Genomic DNA, 25,015 nt, shown 5'->3' on the forward strand with positions numbered 1-25,015 from the left:
TTACTGTTTTTACTGTATTTTTCATCAAATAATTCTGCGGTTGTAAGCATAAGAGACATCCTTAAAAATAAAAACGTCCAACCCCAAACGTTTTAAAAGGTAGAGTATTTTTTACTGCAGTAATATGTCATCAGTATATCTGCATTTTAACTAGCACGTACTTCATCCACCACTGAGTATAGCACATACACACACAGTAGTGCACACGGCCACAGCCACGTAAGGCTGTTTGAAAAGCCTGGAGGCAGATTGAGATGAACTCATGTATTATTTTCCACTTTGAAGCAGTTTCTAGTGAGAACGCTTTGGTGACTCAGACAGCAATAAAAGATTTATTTTCACCTGAGGGCTGTAGTCGTGGACCTGCACGGCAGTGATCTGGCTCCGCTCCTGCTGCCGAACAGCCGTAATTCCGCCTGTTTATCTCCAACCACACATCCCTAATCAAATGAGAACAACTGTACCTTCTACCTCCTTGTTTTTATCAGTCTTATCTCATCGCTCTGCTTCTCCAGTCTGCAGCAGCACCCCTGACAACATGAAGGTTCATCCACTGAACAGAACTGCACTTGTGTTGACCTGGGACAGACCTTCAGCTGTCTACCACCCACCTATACTGGACTTCCTTGTCTCCTACAGCTGGGTAAAGGATGAAATGCCTTTTGAGAAGACCTTCACGCAGAGCAGTGAACACAACACGGTAAGCTTCCCAACAATGAAAGGGCAAGCAGTTTGATCATTACTGAAGATCACATTCATTGTGTCAACCACCGCAAACCTCTAGCTAAACCGGTTATCCAATCACTGTGTTGAGGTTACATTTGACTTAAGATGTAAGTGACACGCAAACAACTAGACCTTCAACCTTTTTCACCTTTTGGTCGATAGAGAGAAGAACCCCCTGTTGATTATTATATAATATTGAGTGTTAAATAACATGCATATAGTCTATATTAATGTTATACACTACTGTTCAAAAGGTTGGGTCAGTAAGACAATCTTTCATTGATCAATTAAATTGATCAGTAGTGAGAGTAAAGACTTATAATGTTACAGAAGATTTCTATTTCAAATAAAAGCTGTTTTTTTTAACTTTCTATTCATCAAAGAATCCTGTAAAAATGTGTATCATAGTTTCCAGATTTTTTTTTTGAAAAAAACAGAAAACTGTTTTGCGCATTGATAATAATAATAAGAAGAAAATGCTTCATGAGCACCAAATCTGTATATTAGAATGATTTCTGAAGAATCATGTGACACTGAAGACTAGCTGCTGAAGATTTTGCCATCACAGTAATAAATTACATTTTAAAATATATTAAAATAGGAAGCAGTTATTTTAAAGTAATATTTAAATTATTTTTGTATCATATATTCAGCCTTGGTAGACTTTTTTTTTCAAAAACATAAAAAAAAATCGTACTGACTAATGATATGATCATTATTGATAATTATTATTAAAATGGTTATACATTTGAAGTATATGATGCATTTTATTTACTATATTTTAATGTGGGATTAACAATGACTTATTTGACGTCTTTAGTTTTAGTTGAAATTAGCATCATATTTTGTTTGTTTCATGCATATATGTATTGGCTTCCCAAATAAGTTTAAATAATAATTGCAGTACCATTATGGACCCCTTAGTGGGGTCACAGACCCCCTGCTGAAGATTCATGAGTTAGACAGAACGCAATGTAATGGAACACCTCTGTCACTACATCTCCAGGATCTCGAGATGTGTTGTAGTGCCCAGACTTGTCGGCAGTTTTCTATAACCATCCCTTTAATGTTTGAACTTTATATTAGTTAGGCTAGAATTTGTTTTTGCTGTGATCTGACCAGGCCAGAAGAAAAAATCCTTAGTGTTGTGCCCTGAGTCCACATTTTTGTTTTTTACTTAGTTAACAGTAATACTTGTTAATAATAATGATATGATGACAATTATCTCTTTGTCAAAGAGTAGCCTAAACATGTACCAATTTGAACTTTACTGCAGAAAGACTGTATAGACTTGTTACAAATTTACTGGTAGGGTACTTTTGAGTCACTATATAGTAATACAGTGGTGCCAGTAAACAGAGGGATAAGCCCCCTCAATATCAAATCCTCGAAATGCCCCCGATTAAGACACTATTGCAGGCAGTGGCTCCTGGGCAGGGGGCCAGATTGGCGTGACGTGCCAGTTCAGTTAATTGGAAAATTTGTATATGTATATTTGTGAAATATCACCCTTGATACTAAAATTGAAGCAATTGTCACTGCCTGTAGCCAGGGTCTTGTCTTCTGGTTCAAAGCATAATTCTGATGGATGGGCTGCTCTCATCGATTTGATTGACTTGGACAGTATTTTGTCTTTCTTCCCTCAAGTCTAATGAATGACTTACACCCATGTCTATCAGTCAGCTTATTGGAGCAGCCTCACACACATAGTTTGCATGGCAACCAGACAGTGTCCAGCCAGTTGAAGGGATTTTTTTCTGATGAGTGCTGTCAGTCTTTTTTAGTCTTGGTCAAATTAGATTTGGATTTAGATAAGGGATATAACTGCCACGGTTAAAGTCCAATTACTTTCTTTCACTCTACATCCCATCATGACTCCCTCTTCTTTTTGCCTCTACATTTACATTTTTATTTCAATTTTGAGCCCAGTCACAGCACAGGTTGTGCCAGCGAATCTAGACCAACTTTGGGTATATGCAATTCAAATGAATATCTATCTATTTCTGGGAGACTGTGGATCTCTGAAAGATGGAGCAGGACATTGCAATAAATAAGTGTCAATTTTATACAAATAATAATGGCAAATGTTTAATTTGCTTTGACATTTCGGTTTTGGAAAATAACATGTCGTATTTACTGTGTGTTGTGTAATGAGGTTTTTGGATTTGTGTGTAGCTGTTAAAGGGACACTCTGGTTGTGTCCAACATTCAGAAATGCTTAAATTAGACTTAATTTCGGTAAGTTGAAGACAGCTTGAAATCAATATGGAAAAAACAAACAAAAATTCTGTCCCGCTATTCTTTTCATTATAAAACAATGGTTATTTTGTTCTATTCTCTCTCTGTTATGTCCGTGCGTGTCTCTCTCTCTCTCTCTCTCTCTCTCTCTCTCTCTCTCTCTCTCTCTCTCTCTCTCTCTCTCTCTCTCTCATATATACACTAACATCCAAAATGTGGGGTTGGCAAGATTTTTATGATTTTAAAAGATGGCTCACCTAGGCAACATTTATTTTAACAGAAATAAAAATAGCTATATTGTGAAATACTATTACAATTTAAAATAACTGTTATCTATTTTCACATTCTTTAAAATGTAATTTATGTGCATATGTAAAGCTGAATTTTCAGCACTCAAGTCTTCAATGTCACATGATCCTTGAGAAATCATTCTAATAATGCTGCAAATAGTTGTGCTGATTAATATATTAGATACATGATACTTTTTTGATAAATAGAAAGTTTAAAAGCATTTATTTGAAATATTAACAATTTAAAATGTCACTTTTAATACATTTTATTCATAAAAGTATTAATTTCTTCAAAGAAAATGTGTAGTGTTTATCTTGGTATTCCATTCATATCTGAACACAATATACATACTGCAAAGGTTATATGAGTAGAAGTAGATTCTTAGCTATCCAATCTCTATCCAATAATCTATACGAGTTGTACTGTTATTAAAATGTATGGTGTGTCATATGTCTCCTGCAGAGGGCAGTCATCTCACTTGTGTCTCCAGATGTCCTGTATCTCTTCAGAGTGCAAGCTGTATGTCAGAGAGACCAGCGCAGTGACTTCAGCCAAACACTTTTATTCAAAGGTTTGTCTGATTTTATGTGGATTTCTGTTCTTAAAAATAAAAATGATCAATTACTGGTGCTAACGAAGCCTTAAAGTCGGCATGAAACGTTTTATGACATATATCCGAGTGAAACGGCTTCTCGAACTAGACAAAAATGTAGGGAAGGACTTAATTTTGTCCAGCCATTGGGAATAGATAAGACAGTTGTGGTTTGCTATTGGTCGATCTCATGTGAGTGACAGGTTGCCCCGCCCTCGGGCCAGTAAACATCACAGAGTTGTCGCTGCAAGTGGAGGGGATGTTATTTATTTGATTAAAGATTATGAAAGCATGTGAATTTTAAAAGAATAAGGCTACGTTTACAAAAATCCGGATACATTTGAAAAAGGCATTTTCGTTTCAAAACGCTCTCCGTCCACACTAGCGTTTTTAAGCGTTTTCAAAAGTTTCTTATCCACATTGAAACATCGGAAACTGATAAATTCACTTTACTGCGCATGCGTAAATCCTCATAAAAGCTCACTGAGATGATACAGATGCAACAGACAATATTAAAGTTCTCATGCTATTCTTCTGGCAGGATCATTTTAAAATTTATCCACTTGGGAAAGCGTTTTCAAAAAGCTCAGTTTTCACAGGACAAAAACGCTGTCTCAGCTGGACGGAACGCCAAAACACAGAGAAATAGATGCTTTTTCAAACGAAAATGTATCAATGTGGACAAGGCCTAATGATGTGCACAGATAAATAATTTATAATGAATACTGCACTATTCCTCAAAAAAACAAACAAGAATTGTCCATTTTGATTTCATGGCAACTCTAATGTTGATTGTCACACTGTGTGATTTATTCTTCAAGCAAACACCACAAGGATATTTGAGGGGACAAGGATTGTGAAAACTGGAATGGTGGGTAACTGGTTTAATCATGTCTAAATCTGTGTATTTGCTTGTCTACACGCATTGTAATTCTTCTTTTCCTCTTCTGCCCTGGTTGTAGCCTACGTTGTCCCCCGCCTCTTCGGCAGACATGGCCCCTATAAGCTCAGGCTCCTCTACCTGGACGTCCGCCGGCCTCCCCTTTTCATTTGTCTCCATGGCAACGGGAATGGGGCCCCCATCCAGCGGAGGACAAGCCACTGTAGCATCTGTGGTGACCAGCACTCTGTTGGCAGGACTGGGCTTTAGTGGCAGTGTGATTTCTTCCCTCCCAGGATCCTTTTGGCCAACCCCATCTACAAACTCAGGCCCCACGCCCACTCAGCATCCACCCACTCCTCCTGCTGAAAGCACCCCGTCTGAGAGCAACGTCCTCATCTCGGAGGACAGCACTGAAGCTAATAACAAACAGGAAGAAGACAGTGAAAGAGAGGAGAAGGAGGAAAAAGAGGAAGAGGAGGAGGAAAAGGAACAGGAAGAAGAGGAGAAGAAAAAACGGGGGAAAGATGTGACAGTCAAGGACAAAAAGCAGGCCAAGACGGTGCCTCAAAAACCAACTGCCCCCATCCCAACTTCAAAACACAGAGAGCGGGAAGGAGAGAGGGAGGATGCTACCACTGAAAACTCTACATCGGCCCCTAGAATAGTGGAAGAGCAGGGACCCCGTTCCACTGAGGGGCCTTCTGGAGAGGGTTCATCAAAACCAACATGGCTGGAGGATAATGACATTGCAGACATGCAGCTTCCCTCAGACTCGACAGAGAATAGCAAACTCACCAATGAGGAGAAGGCTCACTGGCCATACTACATTCACACTGGTAGGTGAGCTGCACACGTACAGTCTAAAGATATGCAAACGATAAAACGGCAATAAAGTACACATGGTCAAAAAGACAGCACCTTTAAAATTAGTAAGTAGTGCTAAATCGTGTCCAAAAATGTTAATTTACATTATTTTAAAATTTATTATTAAGAGTATATGAATATGTATAAATATATTTAACAGTGCTGTCAAATTGAATCTTATGTGTCTGTAATATGTGTGTATTATCAAACATTATTAAAATGGATACACAAAATTAATATAATAAAATGTATAACATGCATTTATGTATCTAAATATTATTATTTTTATTAAAATATATTAATACAATTTCAAAAATGTGGAATACAAGTTTAAAAACAAAAGTTTTATCCAGTAGAGACACATCAAACTGATCAAAAGTTGTTACAAAAAATATATTTCAAATAAATCTCTGAAAATATGTATTGTGGTTTCCACAAAAACATTAAGCTCCACAATTTTTCCAACCCTAATAATCATAATAAATATTTCTTGAGCTCCAAATTAGCTTATTAAAATGATTTCTGAAGGATCGTGTGACATTGAAGACTGGAGTAATGATGCTGAAAATTCAGCTTTGCCATCACAGGAATCATTTCAAAATATATTAAAAATGAACATTTATTTTAAATTGTAATAATGTTTCACAATTTTCACAAATATTTTTGATCAAATAAATGCAGTCTTTTTAAGCATGAGACTTTTTTCAAAAATAAATTATTGCCGACTCCAAACTATTGAACAGTAGAAAACATTATTAGAAAATATATAAATTATGCATTAAGATATATTAAATATATATTCAAAAAATAAATGAAATAAAACTATAGACTGTACATGGATTATTGTAATATATGCAATAAATACTAACTGATATTTGTAATCGACTTTGCAAAGGAAGATGATACGTGTCAAAGGAAGATGATACGTGTTAAATATGCATGAATCACATTTTTCAAGCATTTGTACCAGAATAGACTCTTTCCATCTATTATTGAAGGGTTTTTAAAAACTCTGCCTTATATATGTGTTACCTTGCTCTGGTCCCCTTTGACCACCATGCAGAGAGGAACAGCATCTCCACTGTCACCCGAGACCCGGTGTCCTCCTCCAGCCGGATGGAGTGGATCATCCCCCTGATGGTGGTGTCTGCCCTCACTCTGCTCTGTCTGATCATGCTGCTGGCTGTCCTGGTCTACTGGAGGTAAGATTGAATTAGATATTGTCCAGCACTTTGGTCTTAGATCATCTTGGGCCTTTACTGCATGGGATATGAACTGAAAAGATCAGTTCTCTTCATCTGCGTTCCTTATCTTGTAACAACTTCTACATTCATCTATCTCATTTTTCTTCTGAACGAATGCATCACCTAATTAATATTCATGACAACATGTATTATGTAGAGTAGGTTTGTCTGGTCATGGTTGTGCCTGGTTTGTAAACAGTGTAAGGTCGCTCTGTCCCCTGAATCCACACTTCATCTAACTCTTTCTACTCCATCTACTGGCCTTTATAACCCTGGCTCAGCTCCCCGGAGAGTCCGTGCCCCATCTGCCCGCCCTCTCCCGGACCGGTCTCAGCCCCATGGTAACCGAATTAAAATCCTCCTATGGAGCTTCCTGCCAAATACCACCATCCTCCTGTTCAGTCTTGTATCTGTATGTGAGCTAAGAGGTTGCGGGCCCCCTGGGGACCATGAGTCTTGTGTGGAGGGACCCAGCTGTGCTCTAATCTGTGATGCTGACTGGTTTGAGCATATCATTTAAAATGTGAGCACTCAACAGTAACATTACATTAAAAGAGAAATATTAAAACGTTTTATATTTTAAATCTATGATATCATGAAATCTTTATATATATATATATATATATGTAATATTTTAAATTAGCTTTTATTTTTGTTCAGTTTTCATTTTAGTTTTAGTCATTTTAGTACTTCCACTTAAACCTATTTCAGTTATTTGCCAAGGCAATATTTGTAATTTAACATTTTTTTAAGTTTACGTTTTTCATGTTATATTCCTATTTTATTTATTTTATGTCAATTACCGGGAAAAAAATCAGGTCTTCATAAAAAAAAGAAAAAGAATTGTAGTCTTAGTACTTCAATTTAATCATATTTATTTCAGTTTTTTGCCAAGGCACGGTAAGTTTTTAAAGTTTTTCCATCTACGATTCATATTTTATTGTATTTCAGCTTTATTTCGTTTAGCGAAAACTTTTAATGGTTTTAGTTTCAGTTAACTATAACAGCATTGGTCTTACACAGCCTTAACAAGCACCACAAATGTCAAGAATTTTTTCCTGCAAGTTACTGTACCAATTGCAAAGCAATTACGTCAGCCAGCAAGTCAGGAAAAGATTGAGAGGAAAAGATGATAGCCGTTTGATTTGATCATTTGATGGGTTTATAAGAGGTTGATCAGTGACAGTTAAAGTGAATGAAAGACTGAGTTTGCACGATAATCTATTAAGAGAGCGGACGAAAGACAAGTGACAGGACGCAACTGCTCCCCCGAGAATGTGACGGCAAATGTCTTTGTCAAGACATTATTGTCAAATTTTAAGAACGTCAAGAACAAAGCTACCGAGTGAACAAAGGCCATTCAAAATATATTCCATTTTTGTTTTTTTACAACTGGAGTTCATGCAAGTTTACCAGAAAGTATGATATTATTTGCTTAAATGAAGTTATGATGTTGCCAAGGCGATAGGCTAATGAGAGGTTTATGTAGGCAGGGTTCCATCTGGATGGCTCAGAGGCTTTCAGTCTTTCAGACTCACAGATGCCCATTAAAGACCAAAGATGCTGCACTCATTTCTACACGTACGCATGTGATCGCCTATGAGTTAGAGCAATTCCAGACTCGACGCAAAAACGCAGATGGGGAATGATAAGAGGTTATATTTATCTTTTTACCATTTGCCTATTTTGCATTCTCAAGGATTAGACCGCAGGGTCCAAAACTTCTCTGAAGGACCCTTCTACACCGTTAGTCTAACGTCTCTAAACACACGAGAGATCGGCCATCATAAAAAGGTCATTAGTGTGAGGTTCCTGTCCCCCAGTCATCGTCTCTCTCTCCTCAATCCCCCCAGCCCCCCCCTCCCTCATCGAAGCTCTACGAGCGTTCATCCCCTCTTTTCTTTCTTTTTATTTCACCTCTCAAGGATGACTAGCATCTGCTCATTGCTCTGCATAAAGTACAGGTAGGGGCATGCTTATACAAATGCTTTACTGGGATTTACATGAAGCAAGTCTTCAATAAGGGGCTGGGAGGGGTTATACCATGTCTTTGTGCACTGAAAGTAAAAAAAAAGAGAGAGACAGATTTTTAAAATATTTTTCCAAGGCAGAAAGAGTTGCAGAGTTTGGCTGGTTTTTCGGTGTCATTGCTTTGATCTTAATGTGTATTATAAGAGAGCTAGACGTTTGTGTGTGTATAGTGGCTAATGCATTTTAATTATGGAAATGTGCCAATGATAGTCTTTATTATGCATTATGAGTTGGTCTAAGTCAATACAAGTCGGTCAAGCTGATTCATTCATCTGATATTTGGCCTATATTGTAATGCATCAGCAAATAACCATAACCACTCGGACAATTAACAGAAGTCTATTTATCGACTTCTGTTTTCAAATTCAAATAGTGTTTGGGTAAATTTATGTTAATGCAATTTCGTAAAAATAAGTACTTAATAAATAAAATGTATTAATGTTAATAATAATATGAATAGTAAATTTTGTTTGAACAATATATTTAAATATTAAAATCTACAGACAGACTTATACAAGGATTTTCTGTTTTCAAATATTTTTAGAGTGAATTTTAAGTTATTTTGTGAAAATACTTAATGAATAATAATAATAATAATATAAATAATCAAATGTTTTTGTGTAATAATATTTGGATTAAGTTGTATTACCTCATGTGTGCTGGTAATATGCTCCGTATACTCATTCTTCTTTTAGTAATGGAGTTGTGACTAAAATTGTATTGAACAGACACACAGGTCAAAACACCCTTTTGCTAACAAGATTGTACTGCATTTAAATTGTACTTTGATATTAAGTGAACAGCAATTATCATTAAGCAAGAGGCTTCCTCAGAATTAAGAGGGATTTTTCAATAATCATCCTGATTACCTGCTTTCTACTACTTTCTACTACGGTTTCTGTTCATAGGAGATTCTTCCAGACTGCACATTTCTATATTGACGACAGGAACTCCCCCAGAGTGATCCGCGATGACAGTTTTCCCATCATATCTACAGCGGGTGAGTCACTAAACTCTAAACTGTTTTGATTTCACCACATGTATCCTTTGTGGAGAATGTAATCCCAGAATGGGAGTTGGTTGTCTATTTTGGGAGCAAAGCACCTCACTATATAACAGCTATATTCTAAAATAGATCAATAAGATATAAGAAAACATAGCAGAGTGAAATGACGCTTTATAAATATACCTGACCAGCTGACAAATAGTTATTACAGGATGTTGTTTAATGTGCATAATTTATGTATTTATTTTTGTCTCATACATTTCTGAAATTTAGGAGACAATGCTTCCCAGGCATTGACGGAAATTTTTGGCTTTCTGTGTTTTCACTGTTATATGGTTGAGGGTGCATCTTCTGAAAGATTATTGAATCTCCAGAATAAAACACAGGAAAAAAAGAAGCAGATGCCTTATGTAAAATAAAATACAGCAAATACCAAATGTTACCGAATAAATTGTCGAGTCGACGCAGGACGAGCTATAGGACTGTGAAACTTTAGGGGTGTTGATGGACTGGATCTACTCCATTTTGATCATCGTTCTGAATCCAATCTGGATGTAGTCTTTGGCAAAAACTTTATTTTCGCAGCTTTTTGCTAAAAAATTTGCTTTTTTATGAAACTTATGGATGAAATTGTGCTGCAGTCCAAACCTGTATGACTTACACTACCTGTCAAAAATGACAGTAAATGACAGTATAATGTTTCAGAAGATTTCCTTCATATAAATGCTGCTTTTTTACTTTCTACTTTCAACATTGATAATAAACAGAAATGTATCTTGTTCACCAAATCAGCATTTTAGGAGGATTTCAGTAGGATTGTGTGACACTGAAGACTGGAGAAATGATGCTGAAAATTCAGCGTTGCAATCAAAGGAATAAATTACGTTTTAAAATATATTAAAATAGAAAACAGTTATTTAAAAAATCAACTAGGTGAGCATAAGAAGCTTATTTCAAAAACATTTACAAATCTTACTGACTTCAAACCTTTGAACACTAGAGTCATCTCTTCCATGGGACAAAAAAGGATGTGTTTTGCTAAATGTTCACAATGCTCTTTACCATAAAATAAAGGAGGACAGGCATATCCTGTTTGTGATGAAAAATACCTCTTTTGTGTTTCGTTGCAAAATTAAAAATCATCGATTTGTAACTACATGAGAATGAGTAAATAATGACAATATAATCATTTTGGCTGCACTAGTCAAGTCAGTCACCTTTATTTATATATCGCTTTATACAATAAATATTGTTTCAAAGCAGCTTTACAGTTATAAACAGGAAAATAATGATTCAATTTCGGCTGTAAAGCAGCTCTAAAAAGACAATAGTAAACAGTAATTATTCAGTTGAGATCAGTTCAGTGTTGATTCAGTGAGATTAAAAGCTCTATTGCTTTGAATGATCAGAATTCCTATCTTGCCGTTTTGTCGGATGATGAGTGGATGCATATTTTATTTTCCGTGTGTTACTGTTTCTCAGTGAACGAATGGAAAGTCTGATTGCTCAATTTGGGTAGTGCATGATTTTCTAAAATTGCATGAACTGCTGTCAGTATTGCCATTCTTTTCTCTCTTGCTCTCTCTCAGTTACTTTCCTGTCTTCCTTTCTCCTCGTATGACGCAGTCCAGCTCTTGACTGACAGGTCTATATAACTGTAAGCCAAAAGAAGTAAAACGTAGCCATTAATGTTTATGAGAACTCCGTTTGAGGTGATAGTTTAATGTCTCTGTCGTAATAGAGAACTAATCAACAATCCCGTTAAATAGAAGAAGTCTGTGTGTGCATGTCTCAGTGATTTAATAAGACCGATAGAATCTCTTGTGTTAATGGTATAGACACTGAATATAGAGTGGGGTTGAGTTGATGTGTGTTTGATCATCCTTCACAATGGTGAAGCAGTAAATGCTCCAGGGGATTCTGGTCTTTTTTAAATACGGTCCCAGCTGTGTGCTTCCATGGGCAGTAATGAACCATACCTTTGTATGGCCATTCTAGGTGACAATAGTCCATCAGTCCAGACCCTTTTATTTGATAGATAACCGATTAGGTTTATATGACACAGATGTGACCAAATATCATCACTCAGGAAGTGAGGCCACTAAAAGTAGGGCGTATGGATTTTGCTTTTGGAACAAGGATGTTTTTTTCTTTCTTTCTTTCTTTAAACTTTTATTTTTCAGAGAGGTTTGTTCCTTAAAAGTGACATATTTAGACATTTTAATGACTTTTAAGTATGGTTTTAGTATTGTGTTTTTATGGTTGTCTTTATGTGTTTTAGATATTGTACAGAACTTTATTAGGTCAGTTGTGTAAAAGTGCTTAATAAATAAAAATAAAATAAACATTTTATAATAATTTTGAAATTACAAATATACATTTAATGAAAATGTCTTGAATTAATAATTGAACTAATTAATGGAAAAAACTGCATACATTATTATGCAGTCACTAAACAATGTATGTGTTGCGAAATGTATGTCAGTTCCATTAATCCGATGTTTTTAGGTATATTATTAAATATTTTGTGAAATATGGTATTTCAATGTATTTATTGAAAATAAATTAAAATAAATTATATTTATCTGATGTTTCAAGTATATTTACAAAAATAATTACATAATACAATAGTGTATTTGGGTATAATTTAATTTAATAATAATTCATTAATAATAATTTAATAAAAAAAAATGTATTGTAAAACCCAAAATAATAAAATAATATTTTAGTAACATGTTAAAAATACGTTTTTTAATCATAAATATTTAGATAATAGGTATTTTTAATGCAGTTGTCATCAATTTATATGAAAAGTTTGTGTTTAAATTGGCAGATGTGGTATGATAGTATGTATGGTTTGTGTTTCAGATGACCTGGAGGCTGTGCCAGTCAAGCAGTTCATCAAACGCATCATGGAGCTGTACTCCAACAACCAGCATGGCTTTTCTCAGGAGTTCGATGTGAGTATGGCCTTTGTAGTAGGAGCATGCGAGAATGTGTGTATGTGCTCTGTACATGTACCGGTGCTCCCAGTAGCACAGAGGCACAGATGGCTGTGGGAAAAGGACTAATTAGAGAGGAGAGCATCATTAAAATCACTCCTCTTGCTGGAGGAATCTATGCAGGAATGCAGGAAAGCTTGAGTCTGGTTCATGCCCACAGCAAACATTTACAAGATCACAATCCGGTATGGACACATTCAAAAACAAGAACTGGGACTCTTAGAAAAGATTTACTTAAAAACTTTGACAATTACCAGTAACTGCGATACGGTAGATATCGATTCGTTACAGAGGTGCTTTGTTTTACAGATATAGGGAAACGAAATCTGCACGGTAGATTAATATCTGCTTCATTACGGCTCACTGGGGAGCTAATTATTATGCTGCAGTATAAAATTTATTTCAAATTGCATTGATGTGACAATAATTAAATGATTTGGACAAATGGGGCAATATATGTAAATTCTAATCAAAGTGTGGCTAATTACTGTAATAATGAACTAATTATTTTGTAAATGAGTCTTAAATAATTTACCAGTAATATGGTCAACAGAAAACAAATCTGATAGGACTGTATTCAGAATGCTACAATTGTTCTCTTGTTTAAACCATCAAGTGGCATCCAGTTAATCATAATTATAAGAGATAAATATTTTAATTTTAATTTTAATCCAAGTTGGTGTAAAAGTAAAGCCTTTTGACAGTCGAATTAAACATTGAGTCGAGGAGATTTTTTTTAAATTGCTGCTCTTATTTCCATTTTAATTTGTCACATGGGAAATGGAAGATGAAAATGTGCAAGTTGCTGTGTTGTTTACTTAGTACGCTTTAGATCTGGGTATTCAATGCACACAGAAATCATAACTCTGTACTGCAGAAAAGCAATTGTGGACCAAGTGTAGTCTGTAAGTAAGTTATAACTAATTTGAAATCATACCTTCCCCGCAGGAGGTTCAACACTGCACGTCTGAAATGAAGATTACAGCAGAACATTCAAATCACCCAGACAACAAGCACAAAAACAGATATATCAACATTGTCGCCTGTGAGTTGTGTATTATTATGTGGCAAACATGAACATTTACCTTCTTCAACAAACTGAATTCATCTGTGAAGTGTTAGCGGTGCATGCAAGATGAAGATAAAAGATATTAATATCCATCTCTCAATCTCGCATGCATTGCTAGTATTCCTAAATAGATTACATATCTCAAGCAGTGAATGATACATCATTTATTGCTTTTTAATACCCAGATGATCACAGCAGAGTGAAGTTGCAGCAACTGTCTGGGAAAGACTCCAAGCACAGTGACTACATCAATGCCAACTATGTAGACGTATGCATTTTATTACTAAGTGCATGTGTGTGCTTGTTGCTGTAATGTGTGTTTTATAATCAAATATTCTCCCTCTCAGGGTTATAACAGATCCAGGGCTTATATAGCCGCTCAGGGCCCTCTGAAGTCCACATTTGAGGACTTTTGGAGAATGATTTGGGAACAGAACACCACTGTGATTGTCATGATCACTAACTTGGTGGAGAAAGGCAGGGTAAGTAACTCATTTTATTTAAAGTGCCTCTATTATGATATTTTAAAGGTTCCTAATTTGGTTTTGGAGGTCTCCTACAATAGTTTTACATGCATCAAAAAACACTTTCATTTTCTCCTAATACACATTGCAGCATCACCTCTTTTCTCACAATGCCTGAAACGGTTTGATAAAGGATTCAGTCTCTCTAAAACCCTCCTTTCCAAGAGCCTACTCTGTTCTGATTGGTCAGACGACCCAGTCTGTTGTGATTGGTCTACCGTTTACAGCGCGATTCGGAAATGAAACGCTCATTACCATATCTGAATTTCAGATCTGGAGGCTTCCTCAGTGCTTGATACACAGTGATAATAACAGTAATGAGGGTGTCGGTTTTATTGTATCAATTCCTGTAGGAGTCCTCATCCTTTTGAAGTGCATGCAAAGGGAATTTGCAGAAAACTGCATTTTCTCAACATGTCAACAACACGAACCAAACTCTTCCAGTCTCAGCTGCAACTAAGTTTGAGGGCGATTCAAAGTAGACATTGTGCGCAGGCAGCCAATGAAGACCATAGGCTGGCATTATGCAAATTTGTTACAAACCTATGTAGGTTCGTGCAGGAAGTAAGACTGGAATTACTGACAACTCGTTTCAGGCAGTTCAGAATTGTTTTTTTCTTTTCGGAGACAATGGCCCTCATTTATCATTCTTGCGTAGAAACGGGCGTATATGTTGGCGTAAGATTATGCTTACACTCCTCTTACCGCCTGATTTATGAAGCTGTGCGTACCTTTGAAATCCAGGTGTACGCAATACCTGCCCTTGATAAATGCCGCGGCTGAAAACGATCGTCATTAGAATAACACGCCCCTATATATTCAAATATTCGTTTCCCCCACACCCTCATTTTACGCCATGGACACACGGAAGACGGCAAAGAGGAGACACTTCTCTGGAGATCGAGACCATCACCATCATGAAAAATTATTATTAAATCAAACAACAATATTGTTGATGATAAATTCAAAGTTAATTATATATTTTTTTCAAAACGCTATAAATCCATCCATTTTTTGTCTAAAAAAACAACAAAATAACAACAAGAAGAGAACATGCAACATATAATCAGGGACTCATACTATAAATTAATATAAATTAAATAAGTGCAACTGCATGAAATAAATAAAAGCCAAACAAAATAAATAGTAAAATAAATTAAATAGTAAAAATAAAAATAAATATTTCCAATGTCACGTTCCAATATTGTCCACCACATAAAACAAATAATTTAAAAATAACACACAAATACAGTCCTTAAATACAACAATGCTAAAAATACATTCAAATCATTTAGTAACACATTTAGGCTAATAGTAATTCGTGCCGAACTTGAAAAGTAATGATAACAATATTCAGGCCTACTATTAGGCTACGTGTTGTAGCCATTAACTAAGTGCATTTAGTTTCATATTTGTTAAAAAATAATAATGTTATTTTTTCCCCATCTATGTTGATTATGAAAAGTGAACATAGGCTAAGATAGGATGCACAATATATCGGGAGACATGCTCAGACATGATTTTGGCCACTTAATTAAGTTTTGTTTTGTAGAAAGCCTTTCTTTAAAGTGAATTTCGTTTTGTATAAATTGTATCTTAATTTTTATATTTTTTCCATCAACCACTTACCTGGATTTAATAAATAAGAAGCAGACAATATAATCATGAGTCATGACATGGAGGCGCGGGCATTGCACGTGAACTGGAGCGCATCTCATCACAAATTAACCGAAACTCATATGCCTCACAGACATGAGAAATATATCTATAAAGAAAGCTTGAAATGTCTTTAAACGAAACAATTATAAACGAAAAGAAATATACTCTCTCTATAGGCGCGTTCACTACGGAGATGGTGATCATCAATTTCATCTTTGCAGACACAACACTAGTTTATTAATAGAAATAAAATACAAATTTATTTTTAAAAATGGCGTTTATCGCGTTTTGGAAAAGAGCTCCTCATATCTTTTAGTTTGTCAGTGCGTTTTGTGGTGTTAGGAATTGTTTTTCAGCGCATTTCCGCACTAACTCAAAGCGTGCGTACATGTACACCACCTCCTGACCTGGCGTAGGATTTGAGCATGCCGTACGCCAATGTCCATATTGATAAATATCAAAGTCACCGTGTTTTTGGGTGTACGCCAGGTGTACGCTGGAAATTTGGTGTACGCACTTTTGATAAATGAGGGCCAATAACTCCATTATGCTGCACTTTCATCTTTGAAGCTTTGCAGACCTTTTACATTCACAAACAGCTATATAACACACAACATGAAAGGTTATATCTGAAAAAGTATAATAGTGGCACTTTAATATACATAAGTACAAATGCTGTTTGAGAGCTATGCTGGAGGGTAAGAATAGTCCTCTTTTCTTTTTTTTCTTTTTTTAAATTTCCATTTATTTTTTTTCCAAAATCTGTTTTTCCCCATTTAAATTTTTCTGGATTCTGTTTTTTCTGTTTAAATTTTTTTAGATTCCGATTTTTAAGACAAGCATTTTTTTGGCCTCTAATATTCACAGACACCACTCCATATCAAGTTTTGATTGATTAACTCATTCTACTTTGGATTTATCAAAAATCCCATGATATTTCATATTATACTAAAAAATGTTATGACTGTGTTCAGCGATTCTGTCCACATTTTCCACATGGCTGAATATGGCATAGACTTTGGTATTTTGAAATGCAAAACAGAAGATGTATTTGTTGTTTTTACAGAGGAAATGTGATCAGTATTGGCCGTCAGAGAACTGCGAGGTTTATGGGAGCATAATGGTGACTCTGAAGAGTACTAAAGTGCATGCTTACTACACACTCCGGCATTTCATCATACGTAACACTAAACTGAAAAAGGTACATTTGAGCATTCATAGAGCATTTACAGAGCATTGTATTAGACCCTGCTTTCTGACCTCTGAATTGTCTCTTTCAGGGTCAGAAGGGGAGGCAGAACGAGCGGCTGGTGGTCCAGTACCATTACACGCAGTGGCCAGACATGGGCGTACCTGAGTATGCACTTCCAGTCCTCAAATTCATCTCTCGATCTACAGTGGCACGCACGCCAGGCACAGGCCCCGTTCTAGTTCACTGCAGGTACTATTCTATGGAAATATAAGCTCCGCCCACTAGCGTGTGAATTGCCCATTTCTAATCATTTTCAGCAGAGTGTTTGGAAGTGAGAGACTCTTTGCTTTGTACCAAAATGCAATGTCATTTTTATCAAACCATCACTCTCTCTGTGTCCTGCAGTGCTGGAGTGGGCAGAACAGGCACATACATAGTCATAGACAGCATGCTGCAGCAGATAAAGGACAAAGGCACAGTCAACGTTCTGGGATACCTCAAGCACATTCGAGCTCAACGTAACTACTTGGTCCAGACTGAGGTTATTACCTGTTCGATTTAATACACTATATTTACAAAATGCAAAATGCACTCAAAATGCACACTTAAATCACTTTCCGAAGGGGATATTAGTGTACTTCTTACTACACACTGCATAATGTGCAGCATATACTGTTCACTGCAGGCTCGTTGTCAAAAATTATATGTGGAACTACTGTTGTATGCAATTACAAACATTTTAAAATTTACAAAATTTCATCACATAACCTCATTATTTTTACATGTTGCATATATATCAGGGTGATTACTGTTAACTAAAAGTATTTTAGTGTTTTATAAAACTATATAAATTGTTTATTTATAGCTGCTGATTTAGGTTGAAGCTCTTCAATTACTTACTGGAAATAATTAAATTAAAATATTAAATATTTTAAAAAAATAAAAATATTAAATATTAATGAAAAATAGATAATTAAAACTGAAATACACATAAATTAATCCGTAATAGTAATATTTTAAAAAAACACATAAAAAATTATTAAACTAAAATTAAAATGAACACTGAAAATGCAAATTGATAATATTAATTAAAAAAATTAATAGTATATAAATAAGTATTTGTACTAAAATAACACTGGTGCATATTTAAGAATAAAAAAGTCTATTTTGCATTTTTTTAAAATTCCATTTTGTGTTTGTCCAGTCAAATCACTTTGAATTCGTCATACTAGAAATGTAAGGTCATGTCAAGTCCATTGTATTGTGGGATACAGTTTGCAGTGTTTTCTGATTGCATACTGCACATTTTGGCATGTAGTACCCTGTCTGGGTGTTACATACAAACAGAACATTTACATGCTGTTCAAACTCTACATACTGCATACTGAAAAAAATGTATTTGTAGTATGCCATTCTGAACATAAACCCATATTTATTCATAAATATAGTGTTCAGATGTAACATTCCTAATGCAAAACGGTTTGTCTTAATGACTACATGTATGACCTACAGGAGCAGTTTATCTTTATCCATGATGCATTAATGGAAGCTGTGCTTAGTAAAGAGACTGAGGTTCCTGCTTGGCAACTCCATAATTATGTTAACAGCATTCTCACCCCGAGCCCAACGGGACAAACGCGCATGGACAAACAGTTTAAGGTCTGGACTAGATGACTCTGTTGTGTCTCTATGCAATTGTATAAAGATGTTTTTCTCAGTTAGACGACTAACCTGCTCCTCCTTGTGGACGCTCTTGTTACTGTTCCTCCAGTTGTTGACGCAATGCAATTGTCACCTCACGGAGTGTTTCAGTGCCCAGAAGGACTGCAACAAAGAGAAGAACCGCACCTCCACGGTCTTGCCAAGTGAGTCGCTAAACCTTCTAAAGCCATATATCAAAATCAACACTCCAGCTTCTTGGCAATATAGACTTTGCTGTATTCTCAATATACAGATGTAGCAGAGTGTAGTAGCACAATTTACTTTAACAATAATACTATTTAAAATACCCCCCAAGAGTGTGTGTATATATATATATATATATATATATATATATATATATATATATATATATATATATATATATATATATATTATACTTATAAATGTACAGTAAAATATGTTGATATCTATATTTTTACAGTGCAATTGTAAGTTGTTTAATGTTCATTCAACATTTAATTTCATCTATTAAATAGATGCACCAAGGATTTTTAACTATAGTAACGAATGCCTAGTGTTATTTTACTATTATTTATATACTATTATAATATTCATTCATATTTTGAATAAGCTTTCATAGATATATTTTCAGTTTACATTTTACAAGTTTTTTCTTTAATAAATTCAAAAAAATTCTGTGTAGCTTTAATTTATTTAGATTTTCATATTTTTATATATATATTACTATATATATAGTTACAGTTTTTTTTTATCATTTATTCCCAACTACAAATTGGTTTTAGAGTTGGCTTTTATGTATATATCTATATATCTATATATAAATATATATAAAAGCCAACTCTAAAACCAATTTGTAGTTGTGATTAAATGAATTTAAAAAAATCTGTAGCAAACAATAGTATTTTAAAACACATTGAATGAATGATACAATACAAGGTTTGGTTTTTTTGTGAAGGTTATAGTGAGTTGTTTTTCCCCACAGCGGAGCGGGCACGGGTGGCACTAGCTCCCCTCCCAGGAGTAAAGGGAACAGACTACATCAATGCCTCCTACATTATGGTACAGCAATAAGACTTTACTGGAACATTATACATTGTTTTGGATCATATTTAATAATGCATGGAACATGAATAATTTGCGTACCGGTGTTTTATCTCTTCATCTGCTTGTCTCATCATTTGCTGTGATTTTCTTGTAGAATAAAATAAAATCAATGTTTATCCACTCACAGGGCTATTACAGGAGCAATGAGTTTGTCATTACCCAGCATCCTCTTCCCCACACGACCACAGATTTCTGGAGGATGATCTGGGATCATAACGCTCAAGTTATTGTGATGTTGCCAGACAACCTCAGCCTTGTGAGTACAGCGTTAAAGAGCTACTTGTGAACATGAGTTTTTAAGTGGATGCTTGATGCATTATGTAAGTTATGTAACTTATTTTCTTTTTATACATACTCAGTAAGTTCTGTTAATGCACTCTAAAACATTTCATACCAGCGGGTTATCGTAGCACTTACACTTCAATTCCAATTTAATTATTACCTTCTATAATACTGTTAACTTTTTTAAGGAACTATATCTAAAGAGCACCCTCAATCTAGTTATAAAATCATTTGTATTTGCTTGTAAATTTATAAATATTTAATGTGGAAACAAGGTCAATTATAAATTACCTGAATCTGTTAGCCTTATAAAAATCTATATGATATGATGTGATATGATATGATGTGATATGATATGATATGATATGATGTGATATGATATGATATGATTTGATATGATATGATATTCCCTGCTCTTCTTTTTATAGACTGAGGATGAATTTGTGTACTGGCCCAGCAGAGAGGAGCCCATGAACTGCGTAGCCTTTACTGTCACCCTCATTAATACTGACAGACTCTGTTTATCTAATGAGGAACAACTCGTCATCCACGACTTCATCCTGGAAGCCACACAGGTGTCTCACGCACTACACAAGCATGACTCTTGAAAAGGAAATTTGCATGAAGATAGTTTGCTTGATTAGACGAACTTTATGTGGACATATTAATTTCTGCATAAGTATAACATGCTTATATAACAGGTTTATATTTTCTGTGCAGGACGACTATGTGCTAGAAGTCCGACATTTCCAATGTCCGAATTGGCCAGATCCTGATGCATCCATCAGCAGCACATTTGAGCTTATCAACATCATCAAAGAAGAGGCCATGACGAGGGACGGTCCCACCATTGTGCATGATGAGTGAGTGTCCTGTGTGTGTGCATAGAACATGAGTAGTGGCGTAGAGCCGCTTTTCCACCGTCAGGCCAAACCATTCTCGATGCTAAACCTTTCCATTCCGTGCCGATCCGGCCCAGCCGGCATGGATACGGTTTCATTTTCCACTGTGGGGCTGAAAACCGAGCTGGAATGTAATACAAATGCCTCAGTCATTGCCAGAGGTGGACAAAGTACACAACACCATTACTTGTGTGAAAGTATAGAGATCTCTGGTCAAATATTACTCTGTTATAAGTGAAAGTTGTCATGACAGATTTTTACTTGCTTTTAAAAGTACTTAAGTATCAAAAGTAAATGTATTTTTTTATGTCAACGCATTGTTGTATGAATGCATGCTGTGCCATCATGGTGGTTTAAGCCAGTCAGCGATGCTCCATCCGACATGCATATGACTACCTTGGACTCATTTAAATACAAAGTCGAAAACACACTATAAGAAGAAAAGAAAGGTTTCTACGTTGTGTTTATTTGACAAGAATATGCTAAAGCATATTTCTGAAAGGACTTCAGTTAACATTATTAGCCCAACTACGTTTTTGCATGCTACAAATGTCATTGCCAAACCTTTCCTATGTGTTAGAGGTGTATCCACAAGGCTATGGTAACTTGTTGGGCAAATCCATTAAAAAATCAGATGACCGACCATACGTCATAGTGAACCTTTAGCTCTAAAAGCACAGACAATTTCCATTTCCACCTTTCACCAGAAATTAAAAGTTTACTCACCCCAATATGCTTCCGCAGGTTGGACGACGAGTTTTTGAAGGGTGTGATATGGCTAGTTTCTGGTAAACATTTAAAACAAAAGGAATCCTTAATCTTTTTAGAAAACTGAAACATACTTTATTGCTATGGGTGTAGGCACTGCGCCGAGGAACGGTCATCTTCCATTTTGCCATCAACTGATCAGTGTTCAGAAAATGCTGGGAAATCATTGAAGTTCATGTGACCCTATAAGAGTGATTACTGATAGGCTGTCTGCATAAAAACACAATCACATTTTAAAGAAGAAAAAAAATCATCCTCTGACCTTCAGAGCTGCTACATAGTAACGTCTTTCGAGGACCTTGATAGAAATGTAGGGGAGTGAAAAGTACGATATTTGTCTTTTAAATGTAGTGAAGTTAAAGTCATAAGTTTCCAGAAAAAATAATACTCAAGTACAGATACTCAAAAAGTGTACTCAAGTACAGTACTCAGGCAAATATACTTTGTTATTGTCCACCTCTGGGGTAACACAAGAGTTTACAGACGGTATGAGATGTAAATAGCAACCGCGTTATGGAGGATGATCAGATCTTTGTACTGCGAAGTAACTGTTTACTTCGCTCCAATAGCGCGCTTCGCCACCTACACAGAAACCGGTAGCCAGGCAAGTGACCAATCCCGAGTGGCGACATCACCACACATTCTACCAGTATGGTTAGAATTCCGGCTGATAACGGTTTGTAACCGTGCCTTCCGAACCAAGCTCAAGTGGTAATATAACTGTATCCATCCCTTACCGTTCGGCCTGACGGTGGAAAAGCGCCTTATGTAATCAAAAGCAGAGCCTCATGGATTGTGTGTTACAGGTTCGGGGCAGTTTCTGCCGGGATGTTCTGTGCTCTGACCACACTCTCCCAGCAGCTGGAGAACGAGAGTGCTGTGGATGTCTATCAAGTGGCCAAAATGATTAACCTAATGAGGCCTGGTGTCTTCACTGAAATTGTAAGTTAACAAAATGTAACCTCCTCACAAAAGTCTGCCTGATGATAAATTCAATTTAGAGAGGTCATTGGAGTCTCGTGTAGAAGTTTGACTCAGTCTTATTCAAGTTCCAAAACCATTTAAAAATGTTATGTTCCTTCATTGCATTTATTTCCTTTTTTCTCTCTATTTCTTTCTACTTCTTTTAGGAGCACTATCACTACCTTTACAAGGCTATGCTCAGCCTGGTTAGCAGTAAAGACTTCAGACTTGGCTTCAGCTACATGGATACTGGGATAGTGGTAATCGATGAATCCAACCAGGCTGAGAGCATGGAGTCCTTGGTGTGATGTTTCCAGAAAATGAAATGGAACAAAGTAGTTCCTTGAACTTTCCATGAGGCCTTTTTCCCCAGACTCCTGGTGAAATGAAAAGAAAAAAAAACAACAACAAAAAAGAGCTTTTATATACTGATAAAAATAAATTCTTTTGATATTTATTTTTGCTGCTTTTTGTTATCCTGCTGAGCGCCACAAACTGCTCTCCAAAACACGTGCACACAGACACACACACCGTCTACTTTGCACTACACTGTCAGTGTTACTACTTGATGCCTAGCTGATTATTGATAATTGTGTTGAAACCGTTTCCGAGTATCACTTTATTATTGACGATAAAGTCTACAGACATGTGAGGGTGATCAGCGACAGCACATTAACACACACATCAGCCTCATATCCATGAAAACTGTACACAGAAAAGCTCCAACTTAATGCTCATCATGATGCGACTTTTAACCGTCAAGCATTGTGAATTGTTAGATTAATATGTTCTTTTTTTTATTTATTAAGATATGCCATTTTATGTCTAACTTATATACATTATTTCAGTGTGGTATCATAACAGCAACTGTGAACATATATTGTTATCAGTAGCATTTCTATGGTTTTGTAATATATAAAGATATTGATCAAAAAATCTCATCTCGTTTCCTTCATTTCAGTTGTCATGTTTTCAATGGGCATGATCAGTACTTCCTCCAACAGGTATTTTCCTGAAAAAAAGACGACTGTGACTGTTCTATAAAATTCTCATGTATGAAATGACAATAATGAAGATAGTCACCTGATACACAGATGGATGTTACTGTTGAATAATTAGAGGATCAACATTCTGAGAAGTTTTTTTTTTTTAAATTCCCATTAAAATGTTCATGTATAGTCAATGGAACAACTCGGATGAAGATAATCACCTGATACACAGATGGAAGTTAGGGTTGCTTTGGCCATTAACCAGTATGATTTAACACATATTACAACTCATTAATGTTTTGTCACACAAAAAAAAAAAGAAGTTATATATTATTCCTACTATGCAGTACATATTCATGTCCCCGTTAAAAAAAATGGAAACACACTCAACTTATTAGGAACTTTTCCAGTTTTAAGCCAAACATAGTCTTAAAAAAACAAGCTGATAATAACTCGCCTTTTGTAACAGTTGACGGCACCCATTGACTTCCATGGTATTTTTTGTCCTAATATGGAAGTGAATAGGTGCCGTTAACTGTCTTTTTATCAACATTCTTTAAAATATCTTCTTTTGTGTTCAACAGAGTAGAGAAACTCGCAGGGTTTGGTACAACATGAGGGTAAGTAAATGATGACAACATTTTCATTTTTGGGTGAACTATTCCTTTAAGTAAAAACATTTAAGACTTTAGGGAAATTATATTACATAAATATTAAAGACAGTTAGACAAACACTATTGCACTGTAACTTCTGTACACATCACTGCGTCAAGTAAATAACATGGATATTATACTCATTTCTACCACTAGGAGCACTATATCACTGGGAACAGTCCACTAATGCACATGGAACGGTCGCTTTGGCTTTCATCGGTAAAGTGTTTTAGCTATACATATGACAGCCATCTCTGTGCCACCTACATTGTTTAGAAATAATACTTGTTGTTATTATATTTTATGCATATATCTTCAAGCAAAGCAAACATGATGGCATACCAACAAT

At 35.6% G+C, this 25,015-nt stretch overlaps 1 protein-coding gene across 2 annotated transcripts in view; it reads left to right on the forward strand.

The window, feature by feature from the left end:
* ca16b (carbonic anhydrase XVI b) overlaps positions 1-23,480 on the forward strand; it is a 90,033-nt gene extending 66,553 nt beyond the window's left edge. Inside the window, exons 9-29 of one of the 2 annotated variants that reach the window (XM_077198021.1) lie at positions 516-700; positions 3,718-3,826; positions 4,669-4,718; positions 4,810-5,566; positions 6,658-6,796; positions 9,778-9,869; positions 12,744-12,835; positions 13,826-13,922; positions 14,132-14,214; positions 14,294-14,428; positions 17,196-17,330; positions 17,410-17,570; positions 17,727-17,862; positions 18,834-18,980; positions 19,093-19,186; positions 19,987-20,063; positions 20,236-20,364; positions 20,819-20,965; positions 21,111-21,253; positions 22,867-23,002; positions 23,191-23,480. In XM_077198021.1, the coding sequence (XP_077054136.1) occupies positions 516-700; positions 3,718-3,826; positions 4,669-4,718; positions 4,810-5,566; positions 6,658-6,796; positions 9,778-9,869; positions 12,744-12,835; positions 13,826-13,922; positions 14,132-14,214; positions 14,294-14,428; positions 17,196-17,330; positions 17,410-17,570; positions 17,727-17,862; positions 18,834-18,980; positions 19,093-19,186; positions 19,987-20,063; positions 20,236-20,364; positions 20,819-20,965; positions 21,111-21,253; positions 22,867-23,002; positions 23,191-23,331 (3,185 nt within the window). In that variant the 3' untranslated portion in view covers positions 23,332-23,480. Of the gene's footprint in view, positions 1-515; positions 701-3,717; positions 3,827-4,668; positions 4,719-4,809; positions 5,567-6,657; positions 6,797-9,777; positions 9,870-12,743; positions 12,836-13,825; positions 13,923-14,131; positions 14,215-14,293; positions 14,429-17,195; positions 17,331-17,409; positions 17,571-17,726; positions 17,863-18,833; positions 18,981-19,092; positions 19,187-19,986; positions 20,064-20,235; positions 20,365-20,818; positions 20,966-21,110; positions 21,265-21,299; positions 21,879-22,866; positions 23,003-23,190 lie in introns of those variants that run through there. The other variant, XM_077198022.1, reaches the window with a different exon arrangement.
* Positions 23,481-25,015: the final 1,535 nt, after the last annotated feature.

Source organism: Siphateles boraxobius, unplaced genomic scaffold, assembly GCF_051911475.1.
Source record: "Siphateles boraxobius isolate OS27281-9 unplaced genomic scaffold, OSU_SipBor_1 41, whole genome shotgun sequence".
NCBI lineage: Eukaryota > Metazoa > Chordata > Actinopteri > Cypriniformes > Leuciscidae > Siphateles > Siphateles boraxobius.